Source organism: Salvia hispanica, chromosome 3 (genome assembly GCF_029641045.1).
Source record: "Salvia hispanica isolate PSC_SH4W2 chromosome 3, Shi_PSC_v1, whole genome shotgun sequence".
NCBI lineage: Eukaryota > Viridiplantae > Streptophyta > Magnoliopsida > Lamiales > Lamiaceae > Salvia > Salvia hispanica.
Genome location: NC_142694.1, coordinates 12,049,687 through 12,069,979, shown reverse-complemented (window position 1 = coordinate 12,069,979; position 20,293 = coordinate 12,049,687). Strand labels below are relative to the sequence as shown.

At 38.2% G+C, this 20,293-nt stretch overlaps 2 protein-coding genes and 2 long non-coding RNA genes across 4 annotated transcripts; 1 reads left to right on the top strand and 3 right to left on the bottom strand.

The window, feature by feature from the left end:
- The first annotated feature begins 672 nt into the window (after window positions 1-672).
- Window positions 673-2,047, top strand: LOC148930183 (uncharacterized). The gene is made up of 4 exons (XM_089066377.1): window positions 673-677; window positions 835-911; window positions 1,006-1,358; window positions 1,442-2,047. Exons 1-4 carry the CDS (start codon window positions 673-675, stop codon window positions 2,045-2,047), a joined length of 1,041 nt encoding a protein of 346 aa, XP_088922503.1.
- A 1,598-nt stretch (window positions 2,048-3,645) lies between these two features.
- LOC148930182 (uncharacterized) lies at window positions 3,646-6,533 on the bottom strand. The gene is made up of 3 exons (XR_016137376.1): window positions 6,291-6,533; window positions 6,100-6,185; window positions 3,646-4,146 (listed from the first exon to the last, which is right to left on the bottom strand). It is a non-coding gene; the product is annotated as an uncharacterized LOC148930182 (long non-coding RNA).
- A 2,626-nt stretch (window positions 6,534-9,159) lies between these two features.
- LOC148930181 (uncharacterized) lies at window positions 9,160-9,882 on the bottom strand. The gene is made up of 3 exons (XR_016136556.1): window positions 9,737-9,882; window positions 9,522-9,582; window positions 9,160-9,407 (listed from the first exon to the last, which is right to left on the bottom strand). It is a non-coding gene; the product is annotated as an uncharacterized LOC148930181 (long non-coding RNA).
- A 1,125-nt stretch (window positions 9,883-11,007) lies between these two features.
- On the bottom strand, window positions 11,008-12,388 carry LOC125212174 (33 kDa ribonucleoprotein, chloroplastic-like). The gene is made up of 4 exons (XM_048112262.2): window positions 12,187-12,388; window positions 11,972-12,032; window positions 11,822-11,858; window positions 11,008-11,728 (listed from the first exon to the last, which is right to left on the bottom strand). Exons 1-4 carry the CDS (start codon window positions 12,289-12,291, stop codon window positions 11,509-11,511), a joined length of 423 nt encoding a protein of 140 aa, XP_047968219.1. The 5' UTR covers window positions 12,292-12,388; the 3' UTR covers window positions 11,008-11,508.
- Window positions 12,389-20,293: the final 7,905 nt, after the last annotated feature.

Sequence of the window (20,293 nt, the reverse complement as noted above, 5' to 3'; positions counted from 1 at the left end):
CTCTCTCGTGCCGGGGACGACGAGACTGCTGCCCTCTCCACAGCGCTGCTCTCTCCGACGAGGCTGCTGTCCAACTCTCCACGCCGATGTTCTCTCATTCGGTTCCTTTGGTGGAACCGAAGAGCCTTTCGGTTAGGACCTATCGGTTCTTCAAGGAACCGAACCGACAAAGGGTGCGGTTCCGATTCTAGATTTTGGAAAAAATGGGATTCGGTTTAACCAACCGAATCCCCATCCCTAAGTTTCATGCTTTATTTCCTCCTTTTTCACACTTCACATGGCAGATTTTTTCATTCATGTGTTTCTATAGCCTCATAAATGGGATCCGTTCGGTTTGCCCGATTTGAGTTGAGCAGATTAAATACATGAGCAGATTAAATTCAGTATGGCCCACCTTTTTCATTTTTAATTACGCCGTTCGGGTTTCATGAGTTCGGCCCAGATTGAGGTCAACATTTTTTCAAAAGTGAATAAACATAGTAAAAAACGAATGTAAATGACTACTTTGCCCTTTAAAAATTTGAACAATTGAATCCCCGCGTTGTTGAAAAAAATAGCGGCTACTTCAGTTCCTTTCAAAATTTTGGAATTGCTTCAAATAGAGGAGAGTGTTGTTAGCATCACTTCCACCCCAAATTCGACTCCCATCTCATTAACAGGTGGATCTACAAAATGAGGTAAGACCTCCACTACTCCATACATGCGTGCACATACGATGTTGTAGCAATATGATAGTTTTAACTGTGGTTGTAGAGATATTGTTCATGCTATGAGGTGTTACCCAATTTCTGAGTTGCTTATTGGGGTTGTTTTGTTGTTCTTGTGTCCATACAGTTACACGGTGGGAAATCCCTTGCAAGGTCAGATTCGGAGTGGAACTGGAGTGTTCGAGGTGGGACAACCCTCGCAAGGTCAAATTCGATTAGTATTTTGCATCACTCTGTTTCCGTAATGTTACATATAACGCACAACAATGTAGTGATTGGTTTGTTACTATATTCACAGCTAAGCCCCGTAGTCCACGGCGGAAATTTCGCAAAGGGGATCAATCCCGTCGTATGTGGACGGTGAGAGAGGAAGAAATATTGGCTGCTTGTTTGATCGACCTTGTGGCGAGAGGGTGGAAGTCCGACAATGGCTTCCGGGCTGGTTATTTGGGGAGGATCGAGGACGCCATCCGCAAGGAGTTTCCAAACACGGACATCAAAGGACAGCCTCATGTAACATCGAAGCTAACTGCTTGGAAGAAGTCATACACTAGCCTAGGCAAAATACTTGCTAGGAGCGGCGTTGGGTTCAATTCTGACAATGAATACAAGATCGAATGTGACGACGACCAATGGGAAGCAATCGTTATGGTAAGTACTTGTATGTTCGCGATATCAGATAAGGTATACTTCAATGTTGCTCTATAAAACTAATCATCTATCCACTACACAAGGCCGACAAGGAAGCCAAGTCTATGCACCACAAGTCTTGGCCGCTGTGGGAATCATGGAAGCTAATCTTCGGCAAGGATCGAGCTTGTGGAGGTGGTGCTGAGCAGGTCAATGATGCAGCTGCTCATATGCGTCCCCCTGCTGCCGCAGTGTCAGAGGTGAATGAGAATGATTACAATAACAGCTTGGACGACCTTGAAGCAGAACATACATTTCCCTCTTCACAGCCAGTGGGAACTCAGGACACCAGCATTGGGGGCAGCGGCAAGCAAACTTCCACGACAAAGTCAGGTTCGCGTAATAAGCGTAAGGTCGATGGTACTGACTGTGCACTGATGGAGTTCTTGTCTAATCTTCACCACGATACTAACTCCCGATTGGAAGTGATTTCCGCAAGGATTGGGTATAAGTATGACCTTGGGGAGGCAAGGAAAGTTGTGTTCGATAAACTGGGTACTGTCGATGGTCTCACACTCGCCCAGAAGTATCGGTTGTGTAATATCCTAGGCGATAAACCACAACGGATGGAGGTATTTACGGGCATGCCATCAGACACTCGTCTTGGGTACATGCTTATGCTGATCGAGGACAATGAAAATGGGGCTTGACTGGATTTCGAGCATTGATTTTTGGCAGCCGTCCACTTTGCTTACTTTAGGCGGCTATATATGATGCATATGTTATTATATTTGTGGCAAACTCTAGGATGTTGATGGCGTATGAACGTAGCTTGCATTTTGTATGTAATTTTGAGGCTACGTTCACATATGTGTACCCATCAACGAACTCCTTTTTTTGTGCAACAGAAAAAAACATGTGTAGTACCAGTGTCCACCTTTCATCTACTAATGGATTCCAGATTGTGTTACAGAATGAAGTTCATTGCATTCAGAAATTGATGCATACAGAGGATGATTCAACAATAGTAGTTCATAGGTTTATCCTATTGGATAATAAATAACCATACATGCCAGTATGGCCAAAACATAGCATTCTTTTCCTCTGGAAATTAGCCACGTCACAAAACTACACAGCAACATGATACCATAATCATACTAAGCTTACACTACTACACGATCCATCAGTGATCTACGGTTCACAAAAGGTAGGGCCTTCAAAAAAGTTGGTCTTAATCCAACATATGTTAGCGTAGCTGATAATTGGGCACCCACGAACTGATCCATATAACACTTTCTACACTTTTGGTTTTTTGTAGATATACGGCCACCGCTGCTTTGGTGAATTAGACGCACACGAGCTCGCGTTGGATGACATATTTGACGGGCCAACATGGTCTTTGTTTCGCCCGGGCCTGATCGGCAGCTCCCTTCCTTTCCCCATGATCCTACTGTGCAGTTTCCCCTCCGCATCGAGGTCAATGAAACATATGCCAACGTCATTTGTAGACTCCCGATCAGTAGGTGCTTCGACTTCATCCTGAAAAAGCTTCCGCCGAACCGTTGGTGGTGGGAATACAGCTGGCGAGTTCACCTCTGTGTCGTTCTCATTAACCTCGTAGCAACTTGGCTCGTCATCAGATAACTTCTCAGTCCGGTCGGATAGCAATACAACTGTTACCTCCTTTTCCTTCTTCACATCATCCGACCCATACAAGCATTCTAGCTTCGAGTGAACTGGATGTCGATCTTCTCTCGCACTTGTTGTTGTGCTGTCAACAAGAACCACTTGGGGAAGTCAGGGAGTGTCCATCGCGTAGCTCTTTTCAGATTGATGATCGTGTTCAACACAACCTCATCGACTTCTGGCGACCAGTTACCATAGTATAGGTATGATGCTTGAGGTGGGATGATCATGGCTTTAGGTGAGTTACTGGAACATGTAAGTTGTTGTAGTTACATCTCAGTGAGTATCGTCTATTAAATAGATAGTTTAACATTGATTGAGATAAATGACATCTATCTACCCCCATTACTTATGCATCGAGCCAAAAAAAAAACATTAACTCCACCTCATAGTCTTTTTAGCATGATAGGGATGATTGACAGTTATCTACCCCCCCATTACTCATCCATCGTGCCAAAAAAATTCAGTCAATTAACTCAACTTAACTGCATTGTACTCCTTTTTTGATTTACTAGCGGTTAAAAAATTTACCTCATCATTTTAGTCCCAAACCATATACGAAATAATACATAAACAACAACACAATTAAACATAGTACGAAGATCCTCCAAAGGTTCACCTAGCAAAATATGATACAAATTGTAAGTTGTAGAGCATAATTACCTACCATTTACATACTTAACGGACGACAATGACATATGTTACTGAATGAAGTATTAGTTCACATAAGCTTGCCAATTAAGATTCCTACAATGACCATCAAAATACAGACACAGACAATTAACAGTGGGGTCTTCATATCATCAGCAGCTTTTCTGGCGCAATAGTGGCGACCTCCTGATGGATGCTCCAATTCATGGCGAATCGGTGGTGCACGTTCCTGACCCAGACGTGGATTATTGACACGTTCATCAATGTAAGATTGATAAGAGCTTCCGCTAATCCCTCGGATGTACTCATCACGCCATTGAAAGGATCCCGAATGGTTGAGATTAGCGGGGCATTTCATATAATAACGGCCCGCGTTGACTGCGGTTTTCCCTGCACAGCGCATTGCCATCTTTCCCCACCCACACCCACATTCGGGAATGCGATCAGCCTTGGCGAGCCGTGACGACATTTGCTGAGAGTAAGCCAACAAATCTATTATAGCAGTTATAAAGTAAAAAAAATAAGCCATGATCAATAATGATGTAAACATCAACACAACAAAAGCTGCTTTAATAAGCAAAATGTAGTTCTCAGTATTTCATAACAAAACAAGTCAAATTTATTCAGGAAAGATTCTATCTATTGTTCCACATCTCCATGGCTATGGCGTCACGTAGAGCAGTCCATTCGGGTGATGTTTCGACACAGTCAACGTAGTTGTGAGCGGCATAATTTTCTCCTTGAACAACTGGTGGACCATCACCATCAACAGCAGCTTCTACGGGATCCACCCTCATCTCACGGCGAATGAAATTATGAAGAAGGAAACAAGCCATGATCAATCTGATTTGTGTTTGAATTGGGTAAAAGGACGCACTGCGCAAAACCCCCCAGCGCATTTTCAGGACAGCGAAGGCTCGCTCAATAATGTTACGAGCCTTGCTATGACGCATGTTAAACAATTCTTTATGGTCCTGTGGAGCTGCATCGCCAACACCCCATTCTTTGAGGTGGTACCGCACCCCCTTGTACGGCGTCAAGAAGCCGTTGCAATTAGCGTATGCGCTGTCGCATAGATAGTAACAACCTGTGCACAAGAGTAGCAAGCCCAGTTAGAACATTCAATGTTGTAAGAAGTGGCACAATTGAAAAAGTTATTATATTTTGTGAGGGTCTTCCTAACCTGGGGCACTCTGAACCCATTCGTCCTAGATAAGGCATCCCTTAACACTCTAGAATCCCCTGCAGACCCTTCCCAACCAGGCAGTATGTAGACGAACTGCATATTTCGATCACATACAGCTAAAGTGTTTGTGGCAATGGACCCTTTTCGTGTGCGATATCGGGGTTTATCGCTGTTACTAACCAACACATTGACATGAGTACCATCTAAGGCACCCAAACAACCCTGCAATTGAAAAAAACACATCACACACAGTCAACATAGGTATACAGTCAGCTACCAAACAAAGGCAAAAAAACTACGAACCTTGAACCATTTCCATCTATGGTCAATGCAATCGTCCGGGACTGGGGTAGGCCTTTCAAATAATACATCGTGAAGACTCAGAACAGCACCTAAAACTTTGTTCACATAATAGGATACCGTTGATCCAGACCTAGCGAAATTAAAACGAACAATCCGGTTTTTTTTGTGGTGCGCCAGAACCCCAAGAAACATCGCAACTTGTTCTTCAATTCCTAGACACTTTCCTATGTGTAAACCCCCCCGGTCCGTAAGTATGCGACACAACTTTCCAAAAGTGTTGCGATCCATGCGAAGGTTATCAAGGCAATCTGTGTCCGTGACATTTATAAGCCTGTCCAACCGTTGTAGCTGCTCGGGAACCTTATTCAAAACGCTGTATTGCCTAGCTTGTTCAACAATCCTACGTCTCTTTCGTTTAGTGTGAGCCTTTAGGAAACGTTGTACGAGTAGTGTTGTCTCAAGCCGATATACATGCATGATGACTTCAAGCATCATGTGTATGTGGTTATAATTGACCGATGGTGTTCTCATCCTCCTGATGTCTTTAACCAATCCACAAAAATAGAGTGTATGCTCCACCAAGTAAGTGCATATGCAGGTTATACTAAATCAGGTGTACAAGTTTTCACAGAAAAAACCAAGCTGCTCATATGTTTTTGAACCGTTAACCAGTTGTTACATAAACAAGATCAAGTCTCAAAATGTTGATGGATAATCCAAAATTGACACCCATTGGCAGTGTACAACATAGTATGAACAAATTTAAAAACCAAATCAATAAACAAGCATCGGACACCATATCCACAAAAATTCAGAACAACACATAGAAGGTGAGAGAGTTTAAGCTTAGTACTCGGGGGTAATTCAAACAAGATTTCAATAATACGCACTAATCTTGTGGAAAACATAGCAAGTGTTTGAGTTTGAGCTAATTACCCCGGTTAATACTGGTGAATCGCGTCGGTAGTACGAAATGTAAATGTGGTCAAAGTTGAGTAGTTTACGCAGCCGAATCTCTTTCACTGCGACACAAAGGACCGACCCATTAAACATGCATGCATTTGCTGCGCTGCATAAACATCTACGAAAATTCGTAACTTGGACTCACTACAAAATACAAACCACACCTAAAGTCCTTCACCCGAAGCTGGGAGCTGTTGTTACGACTCCGAAAACAGATCTGGTTGGGTAGATCCTCCGACGTCGTGCTCTCTCTCGTGCACGAGTTGTCCCCTTTAGAAGATTGGTTAGAGATACCGGAGCATGGCTGACGACGGTGGCTAGGGTTGGGCGATTTCAATTTTCGGGCGATCTCGATTTTGTAATTGAGGAAAATGTGGTGGAGAGAGGGAGAGAGAATGTGAAAGTGAGATGGGTATTTCGGGAAATTAGCAGCTCATTTCAGGGTGTTGTTTTCGAGGACATCACAAATACCACCGCCCAACCAATATTTGAATTTGAACATTTAAGAAAGGAACAGTGTGGGCCTGTCAATATACTCGGGCCTTGCAGGAACTTATCAGATACACCGAATGGACATTTAAAGCTAGAAATAAATGCAAATATGTGCATATCGGCCAAACCGAACGGATAAAAATAGTGCTTCTTTCGCTTGGAACCGTAACTTTTTTTAATTTCATTTATTTTGCACTTTCTGAAATTTTGATGTTTCTATTTATTTATTTTTTTGTAATAGAGAAATATAAGTCAGTTTGAAATATAAAAAAAAGTAGTTCTCCTATATATAATAGAATTATATGGTATTCAATGTTATATTTCTTACAATTATGTTTTAAACAATAAACTTAAACTGGTCAATTTATTGAATTAATAACTGAAATAAATAATTATATTTTTTTATAGTAGTATAATATATAGCATAATAATTTATAATTTTAGAATGATATATTTTAATATATTTAGAAAACTACTATTTTGTAAACACTACTATTAAAATGGCTTCTATGCTTTGTTACAAAAAGTTGTAACGTAGTGTTTGTAAATGTAAATAAAACAAATTTGTAGGCCTATATTTATTGCAAACAAAGTGGCATAAAACGGCTAATTAATTATTACTCCTATTACCTACTTATTAGACTATATTTAGTCACAACGAAAGAAATAGAGTACTAAAAAAAGATTGAAAAGTGCATATATTTTTATGGGAGAAAAAGAGTAAATTTTTATTTATAATACTCTCTTTGTCCCATAAAAATATGTATATTTAAAATGATATGAAAATTTATAGGACGGATGAAGTATAAAATTATCACCATATTATCCAATCACTATTAGTTTATTCCATCAGCTACTCTACTCTGTATTTATCTTTCCTATGCTATTCCTCCCTCTTATTTTTCAACACAATTTCTTTCCTACTTTATTCCTCCCTCTTATTTTTCAACACAATTTTTTAATCTTCGTGCCCATAAATTTTGTTGATGTAGAAGTCGAAGTATGTTTTTTAAATCTTTAAAATCTTATGAATACAAACTTTAAACAGTTTCTATTCTTGATTTGCAATAATTTTTACATTTTTTCTATATATTTTTTAATTTGATTTAATTCATTTTAGTTATATTTTCTTATTTTTTGAAAATCATTTGGCCCGTGCATAACACGGGTGGTAAAACTAGTGCCTATGAAATGGTTAGTGGTGTTTTACGTATTTACCCTTAAATCAAATTTGAATTACTGTAGTTGACCTTGGCTTAACTTAATAGACTTTTTTTTTTATTTCTGCACTTTTGCACCCTAATAAAAACTATATCACATTTAAAACTATCACTACAAGTTTAAACATAAAAAAATACATCATACTACTGAATTTAGTAACCCTAATATTCAACTATTAATAAAAAAATTTAAAATTAATTACTTAGAAACTATATCAACCATATTCGGACCTATATAATTATTTTATAATAATAAGAAAATAAAACCAAGGAAAATAAAAGTTGAACAGGAAGTGAAACAAATAATTTCACCCAAGTGATCTAAAACACTTTGTGAATCCAGTTGCTAAAGATTAGGCATTTAATAGTAGCATCTTCAATACTAGCAAAATCCATCCATCACTCTCTCTAATCTAGAGGTGGCAAATCGTGTGTGTCGGGTCGTTATCGTGTCGACACGATAACGACACGAACACGATAACAACAAACACGAACACAACCTGTTAAGAAAACCTCAAACACGAACACGAACACGACCCGCTACCCTCAGACACAAACACGACACGAACACGACACGAACCCATTAACGACACGAACCACTTCGGGTCAACACGACACGATTACGACTCGATAACAACACGAAATGAATTGTGAGAGTCATTTAATAAGTATTGAAAAATGAAAATAATAAGAATTAATAATATTAAAATATTATTTGATAACGGATAACACGAACACGACACGAACACGCATTGTTAACGGATAACACGAACCCGACATGAACACGACACGAACACAACATGAAATTTTCGTGTCCTTAATGGGTCGACCCGATAAGAACACGAACCCAATAAGCTCTGACCCAAACCCATTAATTTCGTGCCGGTTCGTGCCGTGTTATCGTATCGTGTCAAAAATTGTCAGCCCTACTCTAATCCCACTATGAAAATCTATGTAGATGTATATTACCAAAAATATGACGGGAAAATAAAAAGATAGCTATGGTTGTATTCCCCACATAACAATATTGGTTTCATATTGTAACAATATTATGATCTCATATGAAGCGAATACTCCAAATTCCAGAGCACATCGCCCATGGTGAGCCTATCCACCCCGTACTCCGTCAAGCATTTCTTGGTAGCCTCGGCGAATTTGGCCTAAAGAGTGAGAGAAAAACAAAAGATTGAAACATTGCCTCCAAAATGATCACATATTCACGTGACAGGGAGAAGACAAATAACTAACACATCAACGTAAAATTTTACATATAAGAGCATGTTGTTCAATAACATACTCACAAGACCTTGATTCCCTTTAGCTCGACGTTTCTCAAGTGGAGCACGATGTGTAACTAGTTTAGCCACGATCTTTCGACCACCAAGAGTTGAACCATTTTTCAGCTCAACAGCACGATTAGCATCTTCAACAACAACACTTTGTAATCAGATCATAAATATCCAGTAAGTATATTAGTCACGCCTTGTGCCAGTGCAGACAAATGATCACTCCAAAATCCAAAAGCGACTTACAATTCAACATAGCCAAATCCTCTGTGTTCAGTTGACCCTTGCATACAAAAAAAGTGCAATGAGAAGCATAAATGTAGAAGTAAAAAATTGTTTAAGCTAGCATAAACCATACAAGTGTAAATTTAAAAAAAAAATAGCTCAAGTGGCATACCCTTCTTCATAACCATAAAGCACCGTCGTATTAGTCCGACATCACTGAACGCTTCTTCCAACTAATGCCAATACGATAAGAGATAAAATTAGTAGCTACAGAGTATAACTTACGGCATTTGCTACATAAATATTAACTACAGTAATACTGTGTGATAACAAATACTATTACAGGAAACAAATAAAAGAGCAAGAAATCAGTATATGAGAAGCTACCTAAGCGTTAGTTAATGAAAATGGCAAATTAGCAACGAAAATGGTTGAAGGGGATTGCTGATTTTCGCCTCCGCCTTCGCCTTTCTTACTCTTGTTTTTTCCCATCGCTAATTCTACTTGATAGACGAAACGAGGAAGAAGTAGAAAAAATAATCACAGTTCGAAGCTGTCGGGTGTCGCCGGCGTAAGTATCACGGCGGTTGAGGGGCCGATATTTGGCGGCGAGTTCTATGAGGAGGATTTATGAAGGGTTTTTTTCAAGCGCCTGATACTGTCTATGAAATGGTTAGTGATGTTTTACATATTTACCCTTAAATCAAATTTAAACTACCGTGTTTTGTCCTTGGCTTAACATAGTAGACTATGATGTTCGATTTGCAAGATAAAATAGTACAAGATACAATCTAGGATTGAGTCGTGAGATTATTTTAGTCATAAGGGGTTAGCTATGACTAATTATCCCATGATTATCCATCTAGGATTGAATCTAGAATTGAGTTGAGGGACTAAACTCATTAACCAAACACACTACTAATTTAATCCGGGATACAATCTTGCAAACCAAACAAACTTAAAAAATTCATAGGAGTATCATACTATTGAGTTTACTAGTGAGCACGGTGGCGAGGTGGGTGAGGCGGTAAGGGGTATAGAAGATGATTTGGTGAGTTCAGCAGCGCGGCGTCGCCGGCAAGGTGCCTGATGCGGTAGTGAGGAGAAGAGCACAGCCGCGGCAGCGGCTGGGTGGTGGGTGCAAAGGCGGTGAGCGCGGCGACGGCGGGGTGGTGAGCACAACGGCGGCAAGTGGGAGAGGAGATGGTTTAGTGTATTAGGTTAACTTGTTTTATATGGGCTGTCATTGTGATAGTACTACATGATTTAAATTTTGGACTTTTATTTTGGGTATGTGTAACATCCCAAAGAGAGGTCTAAAAGTAAAACAACTATTCTGAAATCAGATATGTGGAACTATGCCATTTAGTAATGAATGTAAATGTGCGAACTAATAATATAGTACAATAAGAATGCTTTAAAAAAAATATATGTTTGTTTGAATAGGAGGTTGAAATAAATTACGACTCTAGTTTCCATAATTCTATACGATGGATGCATATTTTTGATTAAATATTATCTTCTCTAATATTAGGTATTGTAGTAATCATGTATAACATGTACAAAAATCATGATTGACATATTTTTTAATAGTAAGTTATTTTCAAGAAAATCTAGAACATGCATGAGCTTTGTCTTAAATAGTGCCAAGTGTAATGTTGATAGCGATATATATCAATGCGTCATTGGTTAAAAAAAAAAAAAAAGGAAGAAAAAGAGGGAAGTGGGAGAGAAGAGGGAGGGAAAAAAAAACACACACAACAACCATGGGAGAGAAAGGAACCGTGTGGATCAAGTTCTATCTACGTCCCTGATTGTCGATGTATTGATCGCCGATCGCACAAACCTTAATAAATTGAGTAAGCACTTCCCACCCATCGTCGCTTCTACTTGAAAAATAAATTTAACGATATGAGAAAGAAGTAGAAAAAACACAATTCGAAGTTGTCGGCCGGCGTATGAACCACGGCGGTTGAGACGCCGATTTCTGATGGCGAGGTATGTGATGAGGTGAGGATTTATGAAGGGTTTTTCCAGTGTTTGATACCCGTCTAGCGGCCGTTGAGAGCTGCAAATTGCGCGAACATGGCAGTTCCCGAGTGCTCTTCGATGGCTTGAGCTTCTTCTACAGGAGCTCTGCCTCCAAAATGATCACATATTCACGTGACAGGGAGAAGACAAATAACTAACACATCAACGTAAAATTTTACATATAAGAGCATGTTGTTCAATAACATACTCACAAGACCTTGATTCCCTTTAGCTCGACGTTGCTCAAGTGGAGCACGATGTGTAGCTAGTTTAGCCACGATCTTTCGACCACCAAGAGTTGAACCATTTTTCAGCTCAACAGCACGATTAGCATCTTCAACAACAGCACTTTGTGATCAGATCATAAATCCAGTACATATATTAGTCACGCCTTGTGCCAGTTCATACAAATGATCACTCCAAAATCCAAAAGCGACTTACAATTGAACATAGCCAAATTCTCGGTGTTCAGTTGACCCTAGCATACAAAAAAAGTGCAATGAGAAGCATAAATGTAGAAGTAAAAAATTGTTTAAGCTAGCATAAACCATACAAGTATCAATTTAAAAAAAAATAGCTCAAGTGGCATACTCTTCTTCATAACCATAAAGCACCGTCGTATTAGTCCGACTTCACTGAACGCTTCTTCCAACTAATGCCAATACGATAAGAGATAAGATTAATAGCTACGGAGTATAACTTACGGCATTTGCTACAGAAATATTAACTACAGTAATACTATGTGATAACAAATACTATTACAGGAAACAAACAAAAGAGCAAGAAATCAGTATATGAGAAGCTACCTGAGCGTTAGTTAATGAAAACGGCAAATTAGCAACGAAAATGGTTGAAGGGGATTGCTGATTTTCGCCTCCGCCTTCGCCTTTCTTACTCTTGTTTTTTCCCATCGCTAATTCTACTTGATAGACGAAACGAGGAAGAAGTAGAAAAAATAGTCACAGTTCGAAGCTGTCGGGTGTCGCTATTATGTGGATTTATATGATGGTATATGATTATATATAGGTGCATACATATGAGACTATAAGATGTTGAGTACGATTATGAAAGTTATAGATTATATGCATTTCAAAATATAAAAACGAACCTTCATGAAGAGGAGGAGGAGGTACCCCTTATGGGTTATGCGCTAAGATAAGAGCTATACATGAAAAAAATGTGTGGACATGTGGATTGCCAAAAATGTGGTATGATTTGGATATATATGCCCTAATATGGATATGTGTGTGCTCGAGATCGAGCTATATACATATGAAATGTGATGCAATTGATATGTGCGCCCAAGTGAATGCCAAAGATGCCTCATCGATATCGATATGGAATTGATTGGATAATGTAATATAAAGAAGTATATAACATAGTTTGATATATGTGTTTACCCATTATACTAATTATATTATTGAATATAGAATATTGCGTACTCATTGGCGGTGTAATGTGCAATCACGAAGTATTAGTTGACGTTCGGATATGTGTGGGTGATGATATTGAAAAGAAATGAAATTTGCTTCAATTACGTGATCTGATAATTTGTCGAAATAAGCTATTCGTATGTTGTGTTCAAATTTGTAGGAAATGATTGTTGATATATGAAATATGGCGTGATTGGAGGATATGATATGTGATATATACAGTGTGTTGGAATGAAATGCTATGTAACTATGGTGTGACGGGAGGACATAATAGATGATATATGGTGTGATTGGAGGATAAGATATGTGATATATACAGTGTGTTGGAATGAAATGCAATGTAATTATAGTGTGACGGGAGGACATGATACATGATATATAGTGTGATAGGAGAAAATGATACGTGATACGTGGTGTGGTGGAAGGAATTACTATGCGATATGTGGTGTGATGGGAGGAATTAATATGTGATAAGTGGTGTGATGGAGATTTGATCGGTCCTATGCGGGCGTAGTACCCGTGTGTATCCTAAAAAAAATACTTGAGAAGAATGGGAGCAAAATATATGATGATATATTTATTTTGATACGTTAGAATATCATTCTTCGGTACATGTGTTCAGATATGTGGGACTGTTGATGATAACAGTGTGTTTTGATATGTGAGAATGTCGTGATCGGTATATGTGTTTCGGTATGTGATAAGATAATATTTGTGATACGTATTCGTGTGTTATGTAGATAAGATTATGACGTATTCCTTGAATAATCTCGATAATTTTTTTTTTCATACGCTATTGCCAAGTTGTACGCTTTTAATATGAGATGATATACGATTATGACTTCGATAAGTTCCAGGAAGTCAAGGTTAGACTTAATAAACAATAACGTTATGGGAGGTTATAAATATTAAATGATGTTATAAGAAAATATGAATGTTGTGGAAAAAAAAAATTTAAAAAAAATATGAGATTAGATGACATAATATAGTTAATGTGTATAGCTATTTTAATGACATGAAATTTCGTGGACGAAATTTTTTTTAGGGGGATAGAATTGTAACATCCCAAAAAGAGGTCTAAAAGTAAACCAACTATTCTGAAATCAGATATGTGGAATTATGCCATTTAGTAATGAATGTAAATGTGTGAACTAATAATATAGTACAATAAGAATGCTTTAAAAAAAATATATGTTTGTTTGAATAGGAGGTTGAAATAAATTACTCGAGTTATTTTAATCTGTAACTTCAGCGAAATCGGAATAGTTCGCTTCATTGGTATACTACTACATTAGGATGAAATCGAAGCGGGTTCAACTATTTCTTATTGATTCCTGTCAAAAAGGAACAATTGGAATGGAATAGAAAGCCCATCATTTTTTTTGCAAATCAATCTATTTTTATGTTATTTTGTACTGTACAATTCTTTTCTTTGTGGGATCATTTTCCTTCGAGAGGGAAGACTCTAGTTTCCATAATTCTATATGATGGATGCATATTTTTGATTAAATATTATCTTCTCTAATATTAGGTATTGTAGTAATCATGTATAACATGTACAAAAACCATGATTGACATATTTTTTAATAGTAAGTTATTTTCAAGAAAATCTAGAACATGCATGAGCTTTGTCTTAAATAGTGCCAAGTGTAATGTTGATAGCGATATATATCAATGAGTCATTGGTTAAAAAAAAAAAAGAAGGAAGAAAAAGAGGGAAGTGGGAGAGAAGAGGGAGGGAAAAAAAAAACACAGCAACCATGGGAGAGAAAGGAACCGTGTGGATCAAGTTCTATCTACGTCCCTGATTGTTGATGTATTGATCGCCGATCGCACAAACCTTAATAAATTGAGTAAGCACTTCCCATCCATACTACTTTTATAGCAAGAAAATTAGTGAAACTTTGAAATGAGGTTTTCATAATTATGGTTAGATTTTGATGGAGTACAAGGGTGTTTGGAATGTTGATTTAATTCATGAATATGTGATTGATGAGTAAGCTTTAAGAATGTTTTGGTCGATCATTTAGAACCTATTGAATTCTAGCATAAAGATTACACGAAGAATGAATATATTGCTTAGGGTTTATGTTTTTTTATGATTAAATCTTCAGGCTTGATTAGATGTATGGTTATTGTGATGATTAAATATAGGTGGAAATAGAATTTGATGTAAAGGTTTGAATTGAATTAAATCCCCTGTTTTTCAGTGATCTATTCCGAATTATTTGGCATGTGTAGAACGGTGCAAATTCTGGTTTAACAATTTTTAAAACAACTTTGATGAGTCTAGTAGAACTCTTAATATTATGGAGAATTTTGGAGTTCCTTTCCTGTATCAATAAATTGTTGTAACACTACAACTATAAACTGTCGTAGTTTTAATAATGTGTACCGTTTTCGTGCATCGTATAATTAATCAGAGTACTTAAGACAGGAGGAAACTTAATTAAACAATTTTCGAATAAATTATAAGGTGCTCCCCGAATTTTTCTAAAGAATTGATGAGAACTTTCACTATCTATAACAATTATGTAGAAAATGTTGACGGAATTTGTCCAAATTTGATAGTCTATGGGAAAATGATTATAGCTACTGAACCATTTCCAATTGTGAAATCAATCTAGTTGGATTATAAAATGTCTAAAGCTTTTCTATTGAATATAGAATGTATACGACGAATCGGTCCAGTATGGTTTTTATATTAGGAAGGAAAAAGGAGGTGTTACACAGGCCTGCTTAATCTGTTCTCCGGTTTTCGTGTATCCGGAATCGGAACCGGAACCGACCGGGTAATTGAGGAACCGGGAACCGGTTTACCGGTTCCGGTTCCGATACCGGTTCTAATGTTTCAAAAAAGTTCCGGTTCCGGTTCTACCCGGAACCGACCGGTTCTTACCCGGAACCGAATAATAAATCAATTTTAGATTTTTAATTTTAGATTCTAATAATATTATGAATATCAAATATAAATATACTACATAACTTTCCCTAATAAATAATAATATTATAGGATCTTAGTCTTACGGTAAGTTTAACTAAATTACTCCTATTTATTATCTTATTGGAGTATTGGTTGTATACTAGTTAGTATTTTGTTGTGTTGATTTTATATATTAGGTATTTATTGAATTATTATTTTTAGGTATTGGAATATTGGATGATAAATATTATTATCTTGTTGATTTGTATTTTTGTGTGTTTATTTGAATTTTTAGGTATTAATTGCTATATTTCTAGATGTTGAATTATTTAAAAAAAAAACGAAAACTATAAATCGGATCCGGTTCGTAACCAGAATCGGTCGGTTCTTACCCGGTCGGTTCCGAAAATTTGTAACCGGGTACCCGGTCAAACCGGACCGGATAGAACCGGAACCGGCCGGTTAAGCAGCCCTAATTTTGGGCTTATAATTATACTACTAATAATTTATGGGCTTTTATTAATATACATAATTTAATCTTGATTGTTATATTTATATTTAAATATATTAATTTAAGTAAATATGTTGAAATTACTTATAAACATATATTTATAGTCCATATATACAATTTATAAGTATATTTACTAAAAATATATAGTTATAATTGAGTTGATTTTGATGTAGATTTTACTATATAAGATATTATTATTTGACCAAATTTCTTTTTTTATGCTATTTAAATTATTATGTTTATGAATGTTATCCTGTATTGAATTTAATTTTGATGAAAGTAAATTTATTAATTGTGAAAAGACTTTATTTTTTTATTCGTTTGTTCATGTCCGCTTTATTCTTAAAAAAACATGCTTTTAGTAATAAACAATCATGTTATGATTTTAAGAATCAATTTATAGTTGAACTATAAAATCTTAATTAATGTCAATTTTTTGGAGTAGTTATATGGTGAAGAGTTGATTTTCTTGCTTGCTGTATCCTTTCAATTTCTAATTACACACTTCCTAGATCCAGTAAATCAACTAGATCACAAGGTCTAGAGACTCACAAGACTGGAAGTCTGGTCGTTGGTACGCAAGCAAACCTTCAAAACCCTCAACCACAGATACTAAACTAGCACAGGGAAGTAGGGATCGATCCCACAGAGATGGACTCGTATAGTACATGCATAGAGATTTGGAAACTATTTTTGGGTTGGCTGCTGCCACGCATATTTTGGGTTGAGGAATTTAACTAAGTGAATTTGGAAATAAAGTATGCTATGCTAACTGCTAGATCTAGGCAAAAAATGAATTATGTATAAGAACTAAATCAAATCAACTACTAGATCTGGGACTTCTACGAACATCTCTAGACCAAGGAGATTAAAACAAGTGGGGACCAAACTCTGAAAAAGGTAAGTACGGACAGAATCGAATCTGCAGCCTAACTAACTAAAGCATCAACTGAAAATGACTTCATCTTCTTCAACGAACACAAATAAATGCAGAGATCGAGAAAAACAAACTCAGATGTAGATTGGAAACATAATTTTAACGGTAAACGAAACAACGACGGAAATCACACTACTAGACGAAGCAAACCAAGCAGAACAAAATCCCCATAATCTCATGCACAAATTTCACCTCCCCTGTTCAGATCCACACTTCGGATGCTAAATCCACTCCGGATCCAAGCATCCGAACAAAAATCCAACCGAACACAACTTCAATACCACGATTCTCGAATCTCCTAAAATATTCAGCAACAAATTCAAGAGAACATCTCAAATAAACAAACCAAAATAGCAAGCGTCATAATAATCAACACGAAATCCAACTTCATCAAGGCAAATCAAACGTAAACAGAACGGATAAACTGATTCAGCAACAAAACAACAAGCTCGACTTCCAAACGTGAAGTTCGAGACGGAACAGAGTAGTAAACAGAAATTAAGAGAACAATTGTTTCTTCGCCCTCAAGGGACGGTGGTGCACTGATACGTAATTCACGAAAACGAAAACCACCCCAAATTTCCCATTTCCCTAGTGTGTGTGCTAAGAGCGTGACTGTGTGTGGAGTGTAACCGATCTGCCATTCTTGTTGCGCACTCCTTTATTTATAAGCTTCGAGGTGGGGCCCAGCGAGGTATTGATTGACTTGATTGCCCTCAGCTTTTGGCTTCCTTCCTCTAGCTTTTCCTCGTGATTCCGTTCCTGCTCCTCGCTAGATATCCTCCTCCAGCATCTCCTGGATCTAGCGCTACACACACACCTGGCTTAACAAAACTTGTTAGATCCAGCAGAAATGTGATGTTTTTCACTACATAACCAATGCATGAAATTAGCCTTATCAAACTGCTCACACTTAAACCATACTTGTCCTCAAGTATAAAGACAAGAAGAAAAGAAGAATAAGGCGAATTTCAAGCATGGTTATCCCCTTGACCGACTCTACAGACTCTAGACAAAACTCCTACACCTAGACACAACTGAGGCAAAGCTAGACACTAAAACAAAGAGTACATAATCACATAGGATGAAAACATATAAACACATATGCATGAACTGGTTTCAACTTTTAGGCAACCGTCCCCACAAGATTAAGATCAATCCAACAGGCTGCACTCCTCCAAATAGGCCCTTTTCTCCCCTCTACCTAGCCAATCTGTCAGCTCGTCAAGATAGCCTTTTACTTCCCCAATTGTTAGATTCACTCGATCGCTCATTCCTTACCAGGGATGTTAGGACCGATTCTCTCTTAAGTTATTGCCAAACCACTGAAACCTCGGGTTATGAGAATTCCTCCTTCTATCCTCCGTCACTATCCCCCTTTTTTTCTTTTTTTTTTTTTTTTTTTTTTTTTTCTTTCTGGACTTCGTCCAGCTTATACCTCCTTGATTTCCTGGACTTCGTCCAGCTTATACCTCCTTGATTTCCTGGACTTCGTCCAGCTTATACCTCCTTGATTTTTTTCTCTCTTTTTATTTCCTCCTCTGGACTTCGTCCAGCTTATACCTCCAAATTTTTGCGATTATATATTTTCTCCTTTCCCTTTTTTTTATTATTTTTTTCTTTTCTCTTTTCCTTCAGCATTCAGTGGCAGACTTTTGACATGTGTTAGCTCTAAGTGTTATCACAGGCTTATAACTCACCTCTAGAGTAGGGCTTCACAACTAGGCAAGTAAAGGCATTTACTATCGTTCTTGCTTCATTCAGATTGGTTCGGCTTACTAAAGAATCAGGCTTCTAAGTTGGAATACCTCCTATTTTCAATTACTCTCCCTAAGGGAATCTGCCGTATTATATCCACTAGTTCATGCGATACAATCCTAGACCTACAACTCCTCAAAGCATAATAACACTGCATTGATTCCTCTCCCCCTCCCACTTCACTCAAGCTTGTCCTCAAGCCATCGTCGTGAAGGGGGGAAAACAGAGAATTCAATGCAGAATTAAACAACAATTTCACTTCTCACACTTAGACCGAGCAACGGGCTAAGTGGGAGAAGAATAAACCAACAGAAAACATAGAACTTCTCACACTTAGACCAAGCATTGGGCTAAGTGGGAGAAGATAGCATAAAACACAGCAACGCATGGAAATAAAACACAGAAAAAGAAACACAAAAACTAAAATTTACTTGGTCTGGGGAAATTGCTCATTTCTGGGGCTGGCTCCCGCGAGAGCCAGACGGTGGTGGAACACTGGGGCGGTTTGTTTTCACTTTCTTCTTCGCTGGTTGCTCCAGCTCTTCCTTTCCTTCTGCAGCTTGATCGAGTCCTGGTTTCCTCATTAGCATTTTCGTCCTCGGTGGATTTGGAACTTTCTCGGGAATAGTCGGGGTGGTCAACTGCTGGAATGGCTTGATCGAGGGACTGCTGTGGATGATCTTCTGTGCCTCGCCACTTGACCCAGGAGTCGACTTCGACTGGGTCAAGGGAAGCGTCTGATGCAGCCATTTCAACATCCGCGTAGATATCTCCACAGCTTCCGCCACTCTTTCACTTTGTTTGGCACATTTCGTGGCCAAATCTGCTACGTTGCTGCTCAGAACTTTTACTTCTTCCCGACTCCCATTGAGTTCCTTCCGTATTCCCCCGAGTTCCTTCATCATCTCCTTTTTCATCAGTTGCATTTCCTTTTTCATGTCCTGCACCTCCTTCCTAAGCTCTTCCACCTCTTCACTTGGCATGGCCTCCTCAGCTTCCTCCGGCTCCGCCTTCGCTTTATCTCCCAGCGAATAGAAGTAAGTCTTGTTGCCTTGAGTTTGCAACAAGCCCTTGTTGAAGAAGTAGTCTACGCTGAAAACCTCTGGGCGGTCGCACATCACGACCTCGGGAGCAAGCTCGGCGATCTTCACCTCAATGTTTCGTTGCAGGTAGGACATCAGCGACCGTACTCCTCCATAATTGTCGGCATTTTGAATTTCAAATTATAACTTCCCTCCTCAACTGCTCCTTCATGCACTCTTCCTCTAATTGATTCCCTTGACCGCGACCTAAAAAAAATATGAAGACCCCAGACTCCTGGGTCAAGGTTAAAGTACGAGACATAAATCCC